Source organism: Besnoitia besnoiti, chromosome V (assembly GCF_002563875.1).
Source record: "Besnoitia besnoiti strain Bb-Ger1 chromosome V, whole genome shotgun sequence".
Lineage (NCBI taxonomy): Eukaryota > Apicomplexa > Conoidasida > Eucoccidiorida > Sarcocystidae > Besnoitia > Besnoitia besnoiti.
In genome coordinates, this window is record NC_042360.1 from 3,268,350 (window position 1) to 3,289,803 (window position 21,454).

Sequence of the window (21,454 nt, forward strand, 5' to 3'; positions counted from 1 at the left end):
CAGCCTTCTCCGTTAGTCGAGCCTCAACGGGCCGTGCAGACTGGCACGCAGGCGAAATACCTACAAAGGAATTCTCGCGACACATCCAGTCTGCGTTCGCATGAACGTCAGCCACAGACAAGAAAGACGCATTTTCTCCGCCTGCAGACGGAACCCAGACTGGTCTGGAAATTTGCTAATTCAGTCACGCGTGACTGTTTCCCCCGTTTCTGTCTTCAAACACGATTTGGCCAGTTTCGCATCTCAAAGTGCACGCCGACACTGGCCCCGAACGCGAGGAGCTCTCCCCCGTGATCTCCGCTGCCGCCATGGACCGATCAGCCTTCAGGTAGCCATGGTAAGCGGAGTAGGAACACAGGGTGCACCGATCCAGCTCTCCGGCCGAGGAAATATACACAAATTACGAGAACTGCCAGTCGGGCGCACCGATATACGGCTTGTGCTTGCGTGCCCGCCTGTCCTCGATGTAGTTGTAGCCCTTGACCATCTTCTCCTGGTCCCATGCGCACTGCCGCCACTCATTGAACCACTTCACGCATTTCGTCGCAGCGCCTTGAGGGTCCTGAGTCACATCCAGTAAGCACAGACACTCGCTTTAGCAGCGCACTCTTCTCGAGAGAGGTCTCCCCACATGGACTAATAAGGCGCGGCACAAATTTGCGCTGTGGATATACTCATCAAGTCCCATTTATCATATTTACAAGGCGGTGAGTTCACTGTTTTCGGCTCCGAGCTTCCACTGTCGGACCCATCCGCAACAAGACACCGCGATGACTTACGATGGGGTAGGAGTGACCGCGCACGCAGGCGCAAGCACGGGTATCCGCCACTCACACAGTTTTCCACAGTGTTTTCCCCTTGGACTGCACGCTAGTGGCAGTGCAACCCGCCATTACCAGCACAGCAGGCGTACCAGAGTGCCCCAATTCAGTAAAGCTGCAGCCACAACTGGGCCACAGCCCACAGCAGAAACCACATTCTGGGTCGGAGACGCAATTGGGCCGGTCCCGTAGTCATTCTAGCGGCGCGTCTAGCAAATCACGCGCTGCTCCGTGTATGTAGGGCATCATGAGACAGCGGGATAAGCTGCCAATACATCGCAGAACCCAGTACTACAACCAGGACTTACGATGTGGGCCTGTGCAGACTGCAAGCACTTAAATTCTTCAATCATGAGATACTTGCACGCATTTTTCGGGTCGTCCGCCTCCACTTTCGCGGCGAAGTCGTTGACAGCCAGGCGAATCTCATCTGCCGTCTTGGTAGTTGACTTGAACAGCTCCGGGGAGTAGAGGCCATGGTGGTACGCAAGGAGCCTCTCCCAGTTGGAAGAAAAACGAGGGGAGTCGCTGTAACCGCCCTCTGGAAATTGGTCGCTAACCATATTTGAGTACTGCGCATTGATTCGGTCAGCTTCGGGGTGTTCATTGCGATGAAACGTGCGGGCATCGGTCGCCCAGGGATAGCGAATGGCCTCGTGGTTACGATTGTCGTAGACAGAGTTGTACATGCGGCTTCCGGTGCGCCGGTTAAGCGGAATCGGCAAGTTTCCCCACTTATATTTGCTGAACTGGTTGTCCTCGTCCATCTGAGCGTTCAGGGGCACCTTGTTAAGTAGCTCGGGAAAAGCTTCCGCGCCCAGAACGGATTTCTGGCCCCCGGCATGGGACCCCATCTCGTCATTGTTGGTCATTGTGTATGTTTGGAGATGGAAAATGACAGAAGACGAATAACCCGAAGCAAGAACCGCTCGACCACGCGAGAAAGATTGGCAAAGCGTTTTTGCTTCCTGAAAAGCAGCAGTGGAGTCCAACTGTTCCACCTGTTACTCCTCTTGCGATGTCTCTCAACTCGCCTTCGCGGGCCGTTTGATGTCGGGGCTGCAAACGAGAGAACAGGAAGAGCAAGAGGGCAGAAATGTGTGTCTAGAAAGAGAAAAACGGGCGAAAAAAATGAACAATGACGAAGACGCTCACGCTGCGAGTAAAAGAACGTTCACGCGCATGCAGATGGCCTCCCTCCTCCTGGTCTTCGCACAGGCCCTCTGCAAATCGCGACAGTGCACGCGATGAAAAGAAGCCACACACACAGGCGTCACAAGAAAAAATGTCGATTTGCTTGTTCTTGATTGATGTATTCTTTCCCTACCCTATTGGTCCTCCTTTCCCGCCTTCCTCTTGTGTCTCTCATCGTGTGTCGGCATGTGCACATGCGTCGGCTCTGGAGGCGGCCCCAGGGTCTCCCTGCCTCTTCACCCCCAGTACAGTTTTCCACTGTGACACCCAACAGATGTCTCAAGCGTCTCCGCAGCTTCCACTATGTTAATAAGCGAGCAAAGGACAGCTTTACCGCATTGCTGAGGGCGAGTAAGTCGAAAAACTACACGACGCCACAGCGTTCCTTTTCAGACGTAAGTTTGGGGCCTGCCAGTCGTGCGGCCGCGACGCACCCATCAAAAGCTCCGCGATGTGCGAACACGCGTTTTTTTATTACCCTTTTTATTTACTATCCTTACGTCATATCCCGCCGCTTATCCATCCCTGCTTGTATTCGTCTTCGTCTCGGAGCAACATTCTCTTGGATGCCGGTCTGCAACCCGCAGCCTGCTTACCTTACGGGATCGGGGTGGAGGACTGAGACACACACTTCAGAATACTCCATGACTGAAAGCAAGTCAGATGCCCACGCTCCTCTTTCTGTCTTTCGACAAACGCAAACTAGCCTCCCTTCAGAAGTGGAGGCCCGTTTCAGGGCCAGCGTAGACTGCTACATCGGGCACCAACGAGCGGGCTTGAGCTCCTGCGTTTCAGATGTCCCACCCTATTATGGCAGTGTAAACTCGGACCTGCTGTGCTTGAGATCCCTCTCTACGAGGTCCGAAGCGACGACGACGGATATAATTGTGCGCATCACGGGGAAGGCACGTGTTCGTTATCTACGCAGACGCGCACTGCGCCGCCGTGTATTGTGAACTGAGAAGCGAGGACTTCTGCTACCGCATTTTTGATTGCCCTTCCTTGTAAAAATGAAGTGCCAAGTCAGGAAATGATTGGATACTCTTGAAGAATCTGAGTCCGGTACCCTGCTCTACCTGCTGACCAGGGCACCACGGGGATAAAATACAGCGCAGCAGGTGAAACGACGACTTCCGCTGAACTGCCGTCGTAGTAGCCATTATGAGCTACTTATCTTCTCTGCCACTTGACAGGCTAACGGGCCTCGCCGCAAGGTCTTCCAAACGCCGTTGCACTAATTTGCCTTTCGTGTGGCACATTCACAGTTTGCAGTCCGGGTCACACCGCTTAAACGAGCAACCCTCAAGCTATTAGGAAGCGGGAAGGCATCTTTGCAATCTTATGCTTGTACAAGAGAAGAAATGAAACGCGCGATAGCTCACCAAGTTGGGCATTCTTTCTATGTAAGTCTACACCAAGGGACACACTTCTTCTCTTGAGCACAACCATGTGCCCGTGTCTGTTCAACGCAAATGACAGCAGCCGTTATGAAGCATCAAACCGCAGACCCTTTACTGGGTGTTGAGTTCCCCCAACTCACAGGTCCACGAAAGCAATAACTCGAGCTGAGTCACACCACTGCCGCCTTGTGCGCAGTGTGGGGGCGTCCCCATGCTGATTTTTCTTCTTCCGCAAAACGGTGTTCACCGAAAACTGTGCAGAAACTGACCAACACAGCAGAGACCCGCCAGTATGGACAACGCGGGAGTCGGCACCATCGTGTTTGTCCAAGAACGCAACAAAGCGTTCACCGCAGAGCAGCTTCGATCCTCAATAGTGCAGAAGGCAACCGTAGTGTGCCTCCCATGGAAGCTGTAACTGACCGTGTTCCGGGATAGGGCGAGAAACTGTTCACATGCGTGGAGGTCAAGGGCACGTCGGATGCGGGGATTAGTGTGGAATGCGCCAGAGAAGCTCTAAGTGACGGTCATGCCCATTCATCGTCTCGCTGAAAGTGCGGTGGCCCGAGATTTCAAGTAAAAAGAGTGTCTCAACAAGTTCCACCTTTGCTTGCGGGATGGTTGCGAACCCAGAGTCATACGCCTCAAGAAACATGGCGTGTGCGAGGGAAGAGTTCACATTTCTAAGGTCCGATACTATCCCTACTGTTCATCCCACCATATTCGCACTCACGCTCTAGACAGTACTGAAGGGACTAGGTCCCGTATTGCAGATACTGCAGCCGTCTCTGCCACCACTATGTCGGTCAAAGAAATGCGTGCGGCGACAAGCTGTTTTTCCGCAGAACGCTCGGCGTGGACCATTCTCCAGTAAAGCCGCAGCCCTCCAGCACTGCCACCGTTGAGACGGGACTTGTCGCCCCTCCCTGCACGGTTTGACCAAGAAGCTGCATCCACTTCCATGAACTACTCTAGAGCAAATTGCACACGGCTCTGCAATCCAGTTTCCCCGGTATTTAACCGAGGGGTGAAATCGTACGTGTGCCTAAACCGGCTAGCCGTCCCTTGTCGCACCGTCGCGAGGCCCATAGAGGCAGTAAAAAACGCTTTTCCTTTACGGTCACCACGTTTCCTAGGAAGTCGACCATGTTCCTCTGGTGTAGCCGTGTCTTCCGTGGTTCGTGTCATAACCCCCGAATCCACGAGCCCCCGCACCGTGGCTTGCATTTGTGTTTCCCCTGCGGATCCCCGACGGATTTAAATGTGGGCAAAGAGGATGCCAGACTACAGGAAAGTACGCTTCTCTTAAGACCTTCAGAATGGTTTACCCCACGAATTAACCGGTTTGTGGCGGATTGGCTTGAGATTGGAAGCGAGAGGCCTTTTTGAGCGCGGAGACAGCTTTTCCGTGGATACTCAAACCTTGCATGCGAGGAGACTCGAAAAAGAGCGAGTGTGGGGACCTGCAGAAAGGGGGGGACAAGGCGCAACAGGCGCGGCAGGTCCGCGCATGCATCCCTTTTCCCAATGTATTCACACGTCGTCCCTAGTCTCAGCCTGCTGAAAAGGGCGTTTTATGTGCAAATATCCCCACAAAAAGGCCGGAAAAATGTGTCTTCTGCGTGTTTGAGGCCTCGCCGGAATTCTGCTTTTCTCTCTCTTTCCCCATGTGAAATCGTGCCAACTGTCGGGTTCTTGCCGTCTCCGTCTGCCTTCACAAAAAAGATCCCCTCAATCTTTCGTCTGCCTTGGCTCCCACGAGTGCCGCGGGTTCCCCTCTGGTTCATTGGCGTCAGCGAAGGTTTTGTCCTTCGCGTCTTTTCTCCTTTTGTTTCGTTGTTTTCTAAAAACCTGCCAAAATGAGCAAGCTGATGAAGGGAGGGTTGGAGGGAGAGGAGCAACGCCTCCACCGCATTCGGATTACGCTGACGTCGAAAGATCTCAAGTCGATCGAGAGAGGTGAGGAGAATGAAAATGCCCTCCAAGCGGGAAAAGTGGAGCTGGCAAATGCTTAGTGAGAACAGTGGAGAAAGCGCATATTCCCCCCTTTTTCTGCTCGGGATGCGCTCTACTTCTCGGTCTGCCCATGACCGATGGAGCAGCGTTTCGGGACCGGATGGAATATTGCCCAAGGGTTGTACTGGAACTGGAGGGTGGGGGACAAGCTCGAAAATCATATTTTCTTTCGTCTTCCTCCTTCATCATGCTTTTCTTTTCGAACCATACCACTTTTTACACTGTTTTAGTGACCTCTTGAGTGCGTACTCTCGTACGTTTGCTCATGTGTGCTGCTGGTATGTATCGTCTGCATGCGTTGGCCCCGCTATGGCTTACACGCCTACCTCTGTGACTGGGCTATTTTTCGGGTCGCGGGTAGCAAGCACTTCGTGTTTCCGTGTGGTTTTTCCAGCGTGGCGGCTTATCTTTTGACTCTTTGTCGGCTGCCTTTTCCGCGTCCGCTTGCGTCTCATTTGCAGGCTGCATTATCCCCCATGCTAGGTTGCGGTGCGCCTCTATTCATAACCTCTGTATAGCTGCATTTACCGCGGTCTCGTGCATATATACGTACAAGGAGTTTCGTGTGCAGAGTTCGGACGACAGGCTGCGCGCATGATCGAGTGGACGCTCGTGCGCTGATGCTCCGGCCGAATGCTCCTTCCGACATGGGCTGCCAGAACGGCTCATCTGTCGCGCGGGAGGTTTGGTCACTGGTTTTTTGAAAAAGTGTGCGTGTGTGCGTGCGCTCTTGCTCTGTTCAGTGTGCACCGAGCTGATCACCGGCGCCAAGGAGAAGAACCTCCAGGTCGCAGGCCCCGTCCGTCTCCCAGTCAAGACCCTCCGAATCACCACCAGAAAGTCCCCGTGCGGAGAGGGTGAGTCTTTGGTCTCTTGCCACTCTGACGTGTCAGCAGGCTCTTGTGTTGCTCTCGCGGGAACGGGGGATTGCCTCTTTTGCGCCCCTAATTTCTGCGTTTGTGGAGCTAGACGCGTTGACATAGGTAGAGTATTGGCACTCTGCATAGGGCGGCGAGACTCCCATGTGCGTGCGTATGCTTCGGCGCGTTCGCCTGCGTGTAGGTAGACTGGGGGAGCCTCCAACTCAACTCGCCTGTCGGTGCTGTCGGCGGAAACTGACGGACGCGGGGGAGGAGAGTGCGCGGCATGTTCCGCCGCCAGGTGAAATTTGATTTCCCGTCGTCTCTTGTCTTATGTGTTCAGGTACCAACACCTGGGACCGCTTCGAGATGCGCATCTACAAGCGCCTGATCGACCTGCACTCCCCCAGCGACGTTGTGAAGCAGATCACGTCCATCAACATCGACCCCGGTGTCGAGGTCGAGGTCACCATCATCGACATGTAAGAAGACAAGAGAGAGAACTCAGGTGCGGTCCTTCCTTTGGGGAGAAGGAGCACGAACTTTCGAGTCTGTTTTGGCGAAGTTGAGAAAAGCAGAATGGAGAGGACTCAGTGGAGACGCGACCTCCGTGTTCTTCGGAAGCCAACGAGAGGAGCAAGAAAAGGCAACCGCGATCGCAGACCAGTGACCTTTTAGTGGGGGGCAAGGGGACGTTCGCGCGCTTCCTTTTCGACCTCAAGTCTCGGTCTCATGATGCACGCTCAAACACTGTCTGTTTCATACAGATGGAAACAAGTATGAAACTCTTCCATGTGTTGCTCGTTCCCTGCTTCTCTATAATTTTAACGCAAATCTCGCATCAGTGACGATGCAGTTGTCTTACGCCTACGCGCGCCTGCCGAAGAATTGGCAGTGCGCGATTCGTCGTCAGAGCGCCCTTTTGCGACAGAACGTTGCTGAACCTCGGGGCAGCTCTTCACCTACACCACCACAAGCTTTATCTCTCTAAACACAAACAGGACTCCCTTTGCCTCACAAGAAAACCTCTTGCGCTCTATCTCACCTGTCGCAAGACCATGAATTCAAGCTACCTGCAGGGGGGAGAGCGAATGAGCTTCGCCAAGTGACGCGAGAGACGGAAGAAACCTATTGCGTTGCGGGTGCCTGGTGCCTGTCTCCCACTTCACTGTTAGAGCTTCCTCTTACATTCGCCGATAATTACGGTGCCTTATCCACTGGCTTGTGAACCCTTGCGAATCTAGCACACACGGTCCCGGATGAGGCAGTTGCAACTGCGTTGTCTAATTGGAACTGCCGCCTCTTTGCAGGTCACTGCAGTTTGCGTCTCTCCTTCTGGATGAATCACTCGTCCTCGGCAAGAACCGCGGTCGCCCCCTGCGTCGCGTATACGGTGTGTGCACGTTGTGGGTTCGCATAAGCAAGGTTGGACGGGTCCTGGCTCCCTGCATACAAGCATTTTGCCTCTCCCTACCATTCCCAGAACCGGAGCTCTTTCCCTGCGTCGCATTGTGAACGCGTATCTCACGCGACTAGCACAATCTATGAAAATGACTTGGATCGGAAGGCGGTCCTGATCCTTCCAGTTCGTGTGTGCTGTATCAGCATGTGTGATTTTCTTGCCAGAACTATGAAGAGGTTATCGGAACAAGGCTGCATCTGAGCGCCTTCATGCACAGCCGCATTGCTTAGAGGTGATGCAGTGAAAGTGCCGCGGCCTCACAAAGCCATTAACTCCCCCGGGTGAGACTCTGCCGTTCTCGTCCTGACCTGTAGCTCGTCGGTGGCGTGCTGTCATCTGGCGTCCCTTTGTACATAGGAGGCCGTTCTGTCCAGGATCGCCGCTTGCGCGTGTGACGTTCATGCCCCCTCAGAATCATTTGAGACTGCGTCCTCAAGCAGGAAACCCTTACGATCTTCTCTTTTGCGCCTGAAGGTTCGAGTGTGTCGCGCAAGAATATGCTGGTGGATGCTCTGTCTACTGTCTTACCATTGGTGATCCTCTGATGAAGAGGGCATTTTTCACGTCTCTGTATTTCGCCGTTTGCCTTGTTTCTGGTTGATATTTATTCTTCTCCGTTAATCAAGGTAAATCCGCTCATCCACACCGACACGTACTCGTTTTCAGTGAGTCACTCCCCGTATATAGAGCTGTTGCGGTCGTGCTCAGGCGCAACAAAGTTGCAGGAGAGTGGAAAAGCCCGAACCCTCTCCACTCCATTTTCCCAACTTATGTATATCATCTCTGCAATTTGATTTCAGGAGAGAAGGGCCATACTTCGCGGCTCGCTTCCTTTTTTTTCGGCGCGCCTGCCACGCTTCTGTCTCCCGGCGCATGGGCACTGGCCTTGGCGCTCCAGGGACTCCTCGCCGCGGTGTCTCCTGGTGCCTTGGGAGTCACCTGGTCTCGGAGACAGCTCGCCCAGACTGTACCACCGAGCGCAAAATAACAAGAGGACTTTCCTTTAAGTCTTCCTCTTCGTGCCGGAGCCGAGACAACCGCGGGAACTGCGAAAGACGGGTATTCGTGTCCTACTGTGCTGGGAGCGAAGCGGACCGCACCCGCGAAGCCGCGAGACAAAGGCGCGCTCAAGCGCGATGCCAAGGTGACGCTGCGTGCCCCGTGTGGCATGACGGTGCCCGTCAGGTGGCAACGGTGGGAGTGTGGTGTAGGCGAGGCGAATGCCTGGGAATTCGACCTGACGAAGGTAAGAAAAGTGCAAAGAGTGCTCGCAGAGCAGAATGCAGCGTCAACTTGAAGATCAACGCGGTGGAATCACGACTCCCTGTGTTCGGCCCCTCCTCCACACACGACGAAACACGAGGTGTGCGTCTATTGATCTACAACACACCCTGGCCGCCGCGAGTGAGCGCTACCCCCTGAACCCGCTAGAGCAGGACTGCAGCTCATGGACTGGGAGATGAGGAAGGTGCTGCCTTCTCCGCCGCCTTCCTGGGTTCTTTCGTCGAAGCATGGAAAGTTGATCTCTCCAGGAAGAAAAATGACGTCCGAATGCAGGGCGCCGCGCACCCGCGGGGCGCAAGGCGAGGTCACACCTCGCCGGTCTAGTTCGTCGCGATGGCGCGGGCGCTGCCCCGGCGAAAAACCCGAGGGGACGCAGCCGGCGGCTCCTTCCAGTGAACAGATCAACTCAAAGAGACAAAGCATGGAAGGATCCTGCCCATGTGGGGTCAGACTTCCAGCCTCCTTTTCGTGTCCTCCTCTCGTCATAGCGACCTGCTTGTTGGTGTTCCTGGCGTCGTCCGCCCTCCCGACCCTGCCCTTGAACGGAGAGGCGGAGCGGGGCGTGAGGCCTCCGATCCCGGCTGTACCTCACTTTCCTAGGGCCAACGCTTGGGAACTCTTTTCGTCATCCGCTGCAACGCCTCCTCCCTCTGCCGGATGGATTCCCTTCTTCCCGTCGAAGCCCAGCTCGACCGCGGAAAACGATGCCCGCGGGGCCAGCGCCTCGTCACTTCCGTGGTGGCACGTGAGGCAGAGCGCAACAGACAAGAAAAAAGAAAAGGAACACGAAGAGGAAGCTGCGGCGCCGTTCCTTCTCTCGTGGGCCCGCAGGTCCTTCTCGGCGCCCGCGGATCTGCCCACACCGCAGACGAAGGGCGAAACAGCGGAGAAAGACGCCCATGCAGAGAAGCTGGCGCCCAAATACTTCGCGTCCTCGGAGAAGGGAAAAGCGCGCGCAGAGACTGAGACGCTCTTTGACGACGTACCCTCGACTCCTGCCGGCTTCTTCTTTTTTGCCAACTCAAGAGACACTTCTGGGGATGTGAACTGCTCCGTTGAGCCAGCCAACTTCCCGGCTGACGCGAGAGACTTCGTTGTTCAGTGCCCCGCCAGTGTACAGACAGCCGAAATCCTCCTCCTCACTAAAAAGAAAAACAGAAAATTCGCGCTGACAGGTAATCAAAATAATGTTGTGCGGGGCATCTTTTCTACAGACAAATAAATTAAATATTTATATATATACACATACCTCCCACTATGCGTGTGCATTCATTGTATACAGGAGTATGCGTACTGGGAACAGGTATGGACTACCGGAGAGAAGGGCCTCTATGACCATCAGTGCGTCCATGTATCAGGGTATATGCGCGCAGTTGGATATACGTTACCAGGTTCGATCTTCAGTTTGCCCCTTCTTGCTGTCTACGCTGTGAACAGTTTCTCCTCTTCAAGGCGACTCTTGCCCCTCTTGCTACTGTGTCAGCCACAAACTACCCACATCCTCAAGACATTCCCGGTCCGTCGCACGTGCAACTCTTTTCCCATCCCCTTGGTCTTCTGGCCTCATTCTATCCGATCCCAATTCACTGGTCATATTTTCTCTGCTTGCTCTGTTTAGTCGCCGCCTTCGCTTTCGATTCCTCAAAGCGTGAGGGCCTGCTACCCCCATCTCCGCGGTCCGCCCCTCGCTCCCTTCCTCTCTTCGTCCATTCATTTTCGCCCTGCGGCGCGTGTCCTTCCTTTTGCCTCTCCGCGACTTCTGCAGGCTCAACTAAGTCTGCCTCGACCGTCTCTCTCCGCTTCGCGGCCTCTGTTCTGGACGCGCGCGAAGTGTCGGTGGACGTCTGCGACGAGGACGCGGATCCGAACATCGCTGCCGCCGCGGCAGCGTCCGATGCGTCCGCCTCGCTCCTGTCGGTCTTCGGCTCCCTGACCCAGCACAAGGGACCAGAAACGTTCTCTTCTGACGCCCGAGCCAAGAGCCTCGCCCCCTTCCTCTCCCCGCCCAACCTGCCCGTTTCGCCCAGTGCGGCGTGCCGCACGGTGACTCTGCTGCCTGTTCACCTGCCCTCTCACGGGTCCAACGCCCCGCCGCGGCTTGCGCAGCTCGCCCTTTCGCGCGGCGTCCAGGGCCTGCCGTCTCTGCAACCTGACTTCGACCCAGAGATCGCCGAGTACCAGGCGACCGTACCAGAGGCACAGTCTGTCACAGTGGCTGCCGCTGCGGCGCCGGGGTTCTTCATCAAGGTAGAGGAGGAGGACGGGAGCTTGCCCGTCCCGCGGAGCGCCAGGTCCAGGAACCCCCTGGCGCTGCTTACTGAAGAACGCAAGACGTCCCTTCTCCACAGAGTGACCTGCGGGGGCCCAGGCTCCACGATTCGACTGGTTTTGTCGGTGTTTTCGGCGCACGCCGGCGGACCCGACTTGTGCAGCAGGAATGTCCGGTGCACGCACAGTGCTCTCACCGAAAAAACTCTGGAGGAAAAGAAGAACGCCGCCAACGGCTCAGGTGATCCCGTGCAGTACCAGGTGTACATACACTGCGCGGCTTCCAGGCTGGGGCGAGCGGCGCTCGCGGGAGTTGAGCCCCAACGCGGACAACTCTTTCCTCGGGTTTTCTCGCCAGAGAAGCACCTGTACTACCTTCGGCTTCCTGCAGGCTTGAACGAGGACAAGGTGACCTTCCGTGCGGCGGAGAAGCACACAGAAATCCTGGTGGGTGACGAGGGACGGAGGCGAAGCGCGGGCGTCGCTCAGAGCGTGCCTCTCTGGCTCGCCCCAGACGATCAGTCCAAGGTGATCCCAGTTCGGACATTCGTGAAGAAAAACGGAGATAAAAGCCTCGAAGAAGGAGAAATGTACTTCATTATTCTCACCAGAGGAACCGATGATTCCGAAGATGAGACGTTAGACGGCGTTGTGGCTCTTCTGAAAGATCTTAATCTTCTGGGGGCCACGCTGAACCAGCCCTTTGATCCACGAGTGTAGGTCGTTTTCCGCCTCAGCGACGGCGAATTTCCCGTACAGGCGGTGCTCTGCTTCTCTTTCGGATAAAACAATGCTTGGTGTCAATCCGTCCAAATCGTGACTCAGCAACGACAACCCGCGTCTTGCCGTCACAGAGACTGTCTGAGTGTGCTGGCGTTGACGTGTTTTCGAATACTTGATCGTACGCACGAAGGAGCAGGCGTAGCTCTATCCAGCGGTTTTCTATCATCCGTTGATGCAATAGATCTCCACCCCCATGTTCAGTTGCGGCTTTCTTCTACAGTTGTCTCTGTTTATCTATCTAACTGTATATCTAAAGATATATACAGATATATATGTATGTAGACCACTGCGCATTCCCCGCCGCACTCTATGGGCGGCCTGAACACATTACCTCGCCGTGGGCTTTTGAATCACTCGTCCGCGGTCTGTCGTGTTTCATATACGCACTCGTGTGTGCCTGCGTTATCTTTTTCTTCACCTCCTCTGTGCCTGCGTCGACTTGCCTCTGGACGCATCTCTCTCCGTCATTCGGCTTGACTCTCTCTCCTCCTTTCAACTGATATCTGCGCACTTCTTATCTGGTGCTCTACGTTTTACTTGCAGCTTTCATTACTCTGCCCAGCTGCCGCACAATCGGAAGTTCGTCGGGCTTCAGCTGGGAGAAGAGATTCCCGGATCGCAGATCCACGTGGATGGTGAGCCGGCCTGATATTCAGCGAAGGCTAACACACCATAGGAGATTTCGATAAGGAATATATTATCATGCGGCATGACGCGACATGACGCGCGAACTCTTTAAAAACACCGCCCTGCCTCACTTAATATTTACTCAGCTGTGCTTTCCAGCGAGGAGTGCGACTTAGCCACAACCACACGCTGCACCTTAGTGGCGCCGGCGTTCGCCTCCCTCCTTGGTTGTCGAGTCCTCGCCTTCGTTTCTCCGCCTTCGCGCGCCGCGCGGTGAAGCGTTCTTCGTCTGTGAGGCTCGTCGATTTCTTGCCGCTGCGCATTCCGCAACATTTCTTTCACCATCTTGTCTTCTCCCTGTGATAGGCGCGCGAGTCTTGCCGCGGCACCAGACCGCGTTCTACCGGTTGCAGCCGGGGTCCACGAAGCACGTCTCGATTGCCGTCTCCCCTCCAGACAGCGGCACATTTGCAGAGGACGCCACGCCGCAGCAGGCGAACGGGAAGAACAAACGCGTGGTCTACACAGTCGATCTGACACGCCCGACGCCGTGGTTCTCCGGGGCCTCGATCGTCCCGGTGCTCGCCGACGTCGCTTGCTGGGGATCCGCCCTTGTCCACGCAGCTGCGGGCGCCGGCTGGCTCGCCGTCTCCAAGACACTCAACTTCGTCGCCATCACAGCTGCCATTCCGGGTAAGCTGCTTCCCCGTGGGTCTCTGAGAGGCGCCGCGGACCTCGGCGGGTCTTACGGAGCTAGACGCGCTTCCAATCGAGACACGCACCCCTAGTTGCAGGAGGAACAGCAGTCGTCTTTCACCAAAAATTTCAGGACATTTCGAAATTCCACAGAGAACGAAACAACTAGCCGGTCGTGCGTGGATGCTGCCGCCAGAGGCAAGCCTCGTTCCACTCCAATGAAGCCGCGCGCGCGGCACAGAGTCTTTTGTAGCTCACGCAGTAGAACCTCAGAGGCGGATGAAAAGCAGAGAGAAAACGGATTGAATAAGGCACATAGAGAACAAAGCCACTCCGGCTCAGACGAAGAAAAACGCAAACATTATATTCGATGCTACCGTGGGAAGCTGTACCTAGCGAAGTCCAAATATGCTACTCGCCTGCACTATGAGTCGACACGCAGGCGTAGGGCGGGAGGTCCGCGAGAGTATGCGTACTATAGTGGAAAGCGGATCGGTTCGGGAGTCTTTTTTCCAGAAGATGAAAGTGTTGTCCGCACACCTGCACACGCGGTCCCAGACGGGGGCAAGCTTTCCTGAGACTCTGCAGGCACACTTATGCCTAGTTTTAGGGAGCGTCGATTGCGTCATGCGCGGCGCCCGCTTCCGTGATCAGGAACCCCGGAGATGTGGAAGAGCTTTTCTTCTCGGTTTTTTGACTTCGGCCTTCAAATACCGCTGCCGGCACCGTGGGTCGAGATCCTCGATGAGTCGCCGCAGGGCCTCGCAGGCCCGCAGATGCTTCCATCGGCCTCTTCGCCACTCGCTAAGGTGGTTCCAGCGACTCTCTTCGGAAGTAGGTTTGACGCACGCCGCTGTTTCCGCTTCGGGGCGCCTCACAGGGAAGATGTCTGTGCCGTCTTGGTAGGACATCGCCTGAATGCGCGGTTTGAAAATTCATATAGTCTGTTTTTAAAGACAGGCGACGACCCTACGGAGAAAGATAGAGTGCCAGCTTCAAAGATGTCAACGTGAGTGTAAAGACTTGGGATCCAGCTGTATGAGGCTTCAGACATATGGTGTGCCTTCTGGCGCCTCCTCATAGATGTAATCAGTCCATTCAGGTTTATGTGCACATACGCGCCGCATCGCAACTGAAGATCGATCCTGCACGTTTTGCGCGAGCGTGTCTACACGTTATGCTTCTACGCATGAGCCTCGGTTGTATCCGACTGTCTGCCTTCCCTTTGTTCCGCACAGGTCAGCTTATGCCGCCCTCGCCCTCCGCGCCTTTCCTTCTTCCGTTCTCCTTCTCTCCTAACGGAGCCCTGTCCTCACAGGCATCCGCTCTCGTTTCCCCGCCTCCTTCCTCGGATCGCGCCGCGGCTTCTGCGTCGCCTTCCCTGACCAGCCTCTCGCGTTTTTTTCCGCCGCCGTTCTCCTCGGAAATGCGACGAAGGAGACTCGCCGCGGCCTTCGCAGCGGCGTTGCCCTCCACCACCCCGGCGTCTGCATCTTTGGTCTCCCTGCCGTCTGCGCCCGACGCTTGGCTTGCCTCCGCAGCAGTCACGGCGCCTCCGCTGGCGACGCTCGGGTTGGGCGAGAAGAACTGGGAGGGCGTCTCGGATGCGCTGCTGCGTGTCCTGGAGAGAGAAAGCGATCGAGCGGAGTTGCTGAGTCGCTTTGTCTCCTGCGTGCTTCTCTACGCGTCTGTACTTTTCGTCCTCCTCGCTCTCTTCTCGCGGATTCTCGTACGCAGGCTCTTTGAGAGATGGCACGGAGCGGCCCTGGAGGCGTCAAATGCGCTGCCTCGCGAGAGTGAGGGAGCGCGGGGACCGGCGCAAACACGCATGAAGGACCTGTGGAGATTCCTGCCGGCGCATATCCCAATTCCGTCTAGAGTATTGATTTTCATCCTAGACTACGGACTCGTGTCCTTCGCACAAGCGAGTGCAGGTGAGCCAGACTGGAGAGATGCCCATGCTCTGCTGGGGAACGGCCTCACTTCTTGGGGGTCCCTCCTCTCCTCCATGGCTCGCCCGATTGCCATTTTCGTGGTTCATGCGTGGCGCGGCCGTGCCCTCTCCGAAAGGAGAGCCGCCTACGTTCTGTTCCTTTTCTCCCTTCCTCTTTCTGTTTTTCGCGTCGTGGCCTTCGCGCAAGCCTTGCAATCTGATTCCCTCATTGTGTCGAAGCAGCCCCAGAGCCGCGCCCTGTTGCAAACGTTTTCTCTTTGGGAGATCAAAACAGTCCGTGCCCAGTCCCAGTAGTCGGCTCTTCCGGCTTCGATGCCTCGGTGTTTAGCGTCCCCTGGCGCTCGCTCCTGCGTGTTTGTCTTCCGCTGGGCGCAGGTCTGGCCTTTGCAGAGAAGACGATCTCAGTTCGCCTCCTGGGGCTCCACCTCTCGCCCTGGGCGCTCTTCGCTGTCTGCTGCGTCCTCCTGCTTTACCCTGTCGGCTACTTGCTCTGGGCGCACTCCGCGCTGCGGGTCCTTCAAAAGTATGACTGTGGGGTGACGGACTCTTTTTCCGATGATAAGGCACGCCCTGGGGATATTTTCACGTCGTAGGAGCCTCTCTGTCCGTGCCTCTGCGACCCCTCGGGCCTCTGCTAGTGCACCACGCTTCATGCTTCATATGAACCCAAAAGCGCGAGAGAAGGGCAGTTTGGAAGCCGCACACGTGCTGGCGCGTCCGTCACGCGGTTCCAGCTGAATGTCTCGGCTTTCCCTTTCCTCTGCGCGTGTTGTGGGGCCCAGGAAAGTGGTTTTCTGTTCTGCGCTGGGCAAATTCACCGACCGCCGAGCGTACGAGGTCAAGGCGCGTGTCATGCCCTCCTCTTTCGTTCCTCCTGCGCTCACCGAGCTCCTCTCTTGGTAGGCTGGGATTCGTTTTTACAGTACATGCGCCGCTTCTAGAATCGCGGAGACTGGCCTAGACGCCACACCTCGTAGTCGCTCGGAAGAGATGACCCTCGGTTTCGGGGCGCAGTAGACACACGCAAGACGAGTCGCACAGTTACGGCTAGTCTGGCGTCTGATGCTGATAGATATGTTCGTGGAAGCCTGTACCTTCGCGCAAGGTTTACAGTCCCTCGTGCCTTTGTCTGTCCTAGCGCTCCAGCCCCGCGTCTGCCCATCCACCTGCGTACTGCGGCGGAGGCTGTCAGACCCTGCCAGCCGTCTAGCCCTACGTGCCCATGCGGCACTTCTCAATACTGTTCGCAGACATGGATGCATGCGCGAATCTGCTCGTTTTTCTTGCCGTCACGGTCCCTTCAGCTCTGTGTTATCCACTTTTCAAGCCCGCATGTTCGCCCATTTCTTGAGTTTCTGCATGTCGCCGCGTCTCCGTAGGTATCTGCGCTCAGTAGCCCCGATAAAGGCCCCTAGCGTGGCTGCCTCTGCAGCTGCAGGCGTGGCGCTGCCGCTTGAGACGGAGGGGGACGCCGCAGCGGATAGCGAAGACGAAGAGGACAGCTACCACCGAAGCTTCGCCTGCGGACAAGGGCTGGCGTTGACAGGCAAGATGAAGAGGCAGAAAGAAGCCAGGTGCGCTGGGAGCCTCTCCGCCCTCGCCTCCCCGGTTGCGGCTTCTCTCTGCAGGGCACGTGACGCCATTGGAACGAGTTGTGAAGGGTGCCCGAGTTCTCTGGCGTCGTCCGCGTTGCTGCCTCAGTGCCTGCGAGATGCAAACAGCCCAGCGGAGGAGGAAGGCGAGCTGTGCGTGGCGGCAGTCCAAGAAGCGGGCGTGGGGGACCGGCAGGTCGATGAGAGCGGAAGACCAGATGACGATGAGGCAGACGAGGGAGCGTGCATCATCGCAAGCGACGACAGACAAGAGGGCCCCTCGTCGGTGGTGCGTGACAACCAGGAAATTCTGCTGCAGCTGGACGGCGACGCCTACGAAGTGCATGGATACGAAGCAGCAAACGACCTCCTGGCGCAAAAGTGGCCCGCAGCATCGGTTGGGCGAGTCAGGTAAAGCAGTGCCAAACCGTTTAAGGCGGAGGATGCGGTGTCTGTCCGAGTGCTGGTGACTTTTGGTTTGCCGTCCTCGTGGTGCCTTGTTCAGTTCACCCGATGCGTCGTTTTCTTTTCACGATGCGCGGTTTTCTCCGCGTTCTCGTACCTCACCTGCCCTTCTAGGTGTTGCCCTTCCGGTCGTCGCGCATCGCGCCTTTCCAAGTGCTGCCTCAGTGCCCACAACTACCCGGCGCTTCGCAGCGATCCTGTTTCTCAGCCATCAAGAAACCGCAGCTACTGTGGTCTTGAAATTTAGGGTTTACGGTTTCGCCCAACAAGATTAGCTGTCGCCAACAGGTCGGAGGGCGTGGGTTTTTTCTGAGTCTGCTTTTTTTCCCTTTCGCCCGTTACGCACGCCTGTGCTTGTGGCTGTCCGCATTTTGAGCCTCCTTCGCTCTTCCTCTTTGAAAATCGCCGAGAGAAGTCCAGTGTCGGTCACTTTCTGCTTCTCTCACTTTGCCGCGCTCCTCTTTGTGCTTTTCGTCTTTCCAGCGTTAACCTGGCCTGTGTACTGCCGTCTGCCGGTAGCTCTGCGTGCCCGTCGTCTTCGCCGGAGGCTGCGTGCCTCACGGCGGAGGCTGAGATCCAGCTGAGGCACCTGCGGAGTCTGTCGTGGCTGGCGGGGGGCCTCACGCGCCCTCTGCACTTTTGGTCGTCGCCGTCGAATCTGCAGTTTAGCTACGCAGATCGCGTCTCGCTTCTGCTCCCTTCGTCCTGCTGCGCGCCGTGTTCGCTGCTCCATTTTCTCACGCTTCGGGGCACGCTGGTGGCCTCCGTTCTGCTGATTGGCCTCAGCACTCCCGGCTTTGCGCCTGGCTGGGTGTCTTCTGCGTCCGCATCGCGCGTCCACTTTGCGGCGTTGCTGCTCGCCTGCGGCGTCAACCTCGCGGTCAGCTTGGGCTCAACCATTCGCCACAGCGCGGAGGAGTGGACGCGGTGCGAGCGGCGCGGAAGAAGCGAGGGTCCCCCGCAGACCGAGGCGCCGCCCGCGCCCCACGAGGCGCTGCTAGGCGACGTGGGCAAGACGCGAGAAGTGGACGGCGAGCGCGCGCAGGACGGCGAGGCGGCGGAAGACGTCAGGGGGCAGTTCGTAGGCGTCCAGCAGGGATGCACACGCAGCGCCCAAAGGCGAGAGCTGCAGGCGCACTGGAGACTGTGGAAGCGATGGCGAAGAGGCGAGGGCGCACACCCCACGCTGCGGCTCTGGACGGCAAGGCTTCAACCAGCTGTCAGGCGGTAAGGATGAAAGGTGAAAGGGAAAGAGGAAGCGAAGCCAAGAGAGAGAGGGAGAGCAGGGGGGGGCGCATCGCTGAGGAAGGGGTCGTAGACATGAAAACGGCGGCGCTCTGGTGAGACACGCCTGCCTACAAGGGCCCCCGGCGTGTGGCTCGGTGAGATGGCCTAACCCGGAGAGAACGTGGAGAAGCACGAAGCAGAGGGAGAGAGCTGACGCAGACGCAAGACAACGGCGAGAAAGTCCACGAGAACCACTGGACAAGAGTCCACATTGCTCAGACAGCCGCGTCCATCAGCTGTCTTTGGGGATAATATTTTTAGCGTTGGGCTACTGGCTCAGCAAGGCGTCAAGTTACTGAAGCCAGAGGCGCTCACCTCCTTGAGGGTCAGGAGTCTCCCGCTGAGGCTGTCAATCCACGCGAGCCGTCTGCGTCACCAGTAGGGGACGTGAATGAGTCGGTTGCACCACCTGTGATGGGCGGCAGTCCCCAGACTCCTGCGAATCTCTCCGCATGCCGCAACCAGAGGACGAATCCAACAAGAAGAAATGTGGGAAAACGGGAGTCCCAGGTGCAAGAGAAGCAGAGCAAGGGGAGCAACGATGGAAACGATCTCGGGAGACTTGGAGGTTCCCCTCTCTGCATGACCTCGCTGCGTTCTGCGCCCGGTTTTGACGCGTCCTTCAAACCTGCCTTGTTCCGTCACCTGGTCTTTCGAGTCGTCTCTGCACTCTTTTTTTGCGCATGCACTGCCCAATTCTCTTAGAACCTCTCGGCCATCCCCCCCCCCCCCCCCCGTCTGGCGCCAGTGTGGAGCTCCACAGCCGTTCGGCGGCACGTGTGGGCTCACTCAAATACTCAGATACGGTCTGTCCCTGGTGTCGCTGGTGTGTCTCAGACTGCTCGGGCACCGCGTGTGGCGAAACAAGGCGGTGTTTGTCGGCACAGATCTGCTGTGTGGCGGCGTCGGCGCCGAGCTCGCCAAACTCGGCCTTCTCCTCGTGCTCCTCGGGGCCAACGACGAGGCGGGGCTGGCGGAGCTCCACGTGGGCACCACGCTGGCTGGCGCGTGCTTGGTCGTCCTCGCGGTCGCGCTTCCCTCGCGCGTGGCGATTGCCCATTCGAGGGCCGCGTGGCGTCTGTGGCTTGGTCACGTTAAGCTCCAGGTCAGACACAGAGAGTCGAGCTCCGTACGTGACAACCGCTGCGGGGGGGTCACCCACCCGTAACCCCTCTCGCAGACGACCCACACCATCAACCTCCTCGTTTCCTGCTCTGAACCTACATCTGCTGTAGGACGAATGGCGACGCGCGGGAATGGTCGAATGCAGTTTCTGTTTCCTGGCCGCTGTATTCCTTCCTCTCCGTTGTTTTAGGTCTACTACGGTATTCAGCGAGCATGCTTCGTCTCGACTCTGTTCTTGCTGTTTGTCTTCTTTAGGCGCTGGTGGCAATGTATCGCACTGCGGAAATAGCCCGTAACTGGCGCTTTTACGTGCACCTGACTCTGTTCTACATCAGGCAAGCGCGGAGGTTCGAGCTGCAATCCCGAGAGGTGCCTCACCGCGGCTATCGCTGCGGCACCTTATGCTAAATAGTTCAACCTGTGGAAGTTCGTCAACAGTATAGAACGCATACACGCGTGTTGTGTACGTGTAAGCTACGCAGGTGTGGCCGCTACAGGTCGTTCTCCCTCAGCGACGGCGCGTGTAGTGTGCTGGCTGGTGCCCCCGCCCTCTGTCCGGCCTCCTGCGCCGGTCTTGCATCTCCTCCACGCGCTCGCTTTCCGCATCCCCTTTGCTTTTGGCCTGATTACTCTGTCCTGCACGGCCTCGAGCGTCTTGCGCCCGCGCTCTCACTTTCGCCACGGTGTATTTCAGCCCCGCTGAGAAGCGAAATCGCCGCGGAACAGTGTTGTGAAGAACGTGCGGCACTGTAACTGTGGCTGAGCAACAATGCAGCGGACGGTCTGTCTGTCGATCTGTCTTGTCTCTCGCGCAGAACGAGTGCCAAGTGGACGTATTCGATCCTCACAGCCAACCGCCGGAACGCGAAGCCTCTCAGCTGGCGCTACCCCACAGCCCCGGTTTTCATCAACTCGGAGATGGTGAGCGAACCTGCGACGTCGAGCCCGCCGTGCGCCAACTCCTTGTTGTGCAGGCATGTAATGGACGGGAAAAAAGCAGCAGATGCGGCCATGTGGGAGCTGGAAAGCGGCAGATGACGGACAGGTCGACGCGTAGTCCCCGGGGCCTCGTGCGTTGTCAGCTTTTCGCTTCGAGAGAAGAGTCGCTATAGTCTGATGCTTTCGTCCGCCGCATCTGTCTGCATCCCCTTAGAAAGCGAGTCTTCTCAACCCGCCGTGCGGGCGTTTTATTCGAAAGCTTGACGACTCAGTATATCCGCGTTCAGCTGCCTCCGGCGGAACCCTAGACCCTGCGGTTCCTATGCTAGGCTTCGTCCGGTCTGTTGTACCTCTGCGGCGTTTAGGAACTTCCCGTTCGAAAGCTGCATGTCGTGGTGCCGGAGACAGGACTGCTGTTCGAGGCGTCGGCGCCGCGAGCCGTGTCGCCCTCAGCCGAGTCCCGGGGTCTGCTGACCGCGTTCATCTCCGCCCTCTATGGCACTAAATCCGCAAAAGCCGCTGCCCTGTATTTCCCGCTCGGCTCCGCAGAGGCCTGGTGAGAAGGAGCAGGGGATGAGAGACGAGCCCCGAAGAGGGCGAACAAGACTGGCTCTCGCGTGCAGAACCCAGAGGGACCCCGCTACAGACAGAGGGGGGAAGAGAGGGAAAAAGATGCAATAC

General features: G+C 57.0%; 3 protein-coding genes across 3 annotated transcripts in view; 2 read left to right on the forward strand and 1 right to left on the reverse strand.

Moving 5' to 3' along the window:
• Positions 1-400: 400 nt before the first annotated feature.
• On the reverse strand, positions 401-1,675 carry BESB_062790 (uncharacterized protein; the record flags this gene model as incomplete). The annotated part of the gene is made up of 2 exons (XM_029364693.1): positions 401-562; positions 1,130-1,675. The coding sequence occupies 2 exons, from the start codon at positions 1,673-1,675 to the stop codon at positions 401-403; spliced, it is 708 nt and encodes a 235-aa protein (XP_029219401.1).
• Positions 1,676-5,274: 3,599 nt separating this feature from the next.
• On the forward strand, positions 5,275-6,777 carry BESB_062800 (ribosomal protein RPS20; the record flags this gene model as incomplete). Its single annotated transcript, XM_029364694.1, has 3 exons — positions 5,275-5,374; positions 6,175-6,288; positions 6,635-6,777. 3 exons carry the CDS (start codon positions 5,275-5,277, stop codon positions 6,775-6,777), a joined length of 357 nt encoding a protein of 118 aa, XP_029219402.1.
• Positions 6,778-9,293: 2,516 nt separating this feature from the next.
• Positions 9,294-21,454, forward strand: part of BESB_062810 (uncharacterized protein) — a gene marked incomplete at both ends in the record, with an annotated part of 28,302 nt that continues 16,141 nt past the window's right edge. Inside the window, 14 exons of the mRNA XM_029364695.1 lie at positions 9,294-10,212; positions 10,803-12,021; positions 12,632-12,723; positions 13,082-13,408; positions 14,066-14,245; positions 14,956-15,345; positions 15,741-15,888; positions 16,148-16,264; positions 16,745-17,368; positions 17,906-18,649; positions 19,547-19,814; positions 20,090-20,175; positions 20,656-20,755; positions 21,139-21,329. Coding sequence (XP_029219403.1) covers positions 9,294-10,212; positions 10,803-12,021; positions 12,632-12,723; positions 13,082-13,408; positions 14,066-14,245; positions 14,956-15,345; positions 15,741-15,888; positions 16,148-16,264; positions 16,745-17,368; positions 17,906-18,649; positions 19,547-19,814; positions 20,090-20,175; positions 20,656-20,755; positions 21,139-21,329 — 5,405 coding nt within the window. The remainder of the gene's footprint in view (positions 10,213-10,802; positions 12,022-12,631; positions 12,724-13,081; positions 13,409-14,065; positions 14,246-14,955; positions 15,346-15,740; positions 15,889-16,147; positions 16,265-16,744; positions 17,369-17,905; positions 18,650-19,546; positions 19,815-20,089; positions 20,176-20,655; positions 20,756-21,138; positions 21,330-21,454) is intronic.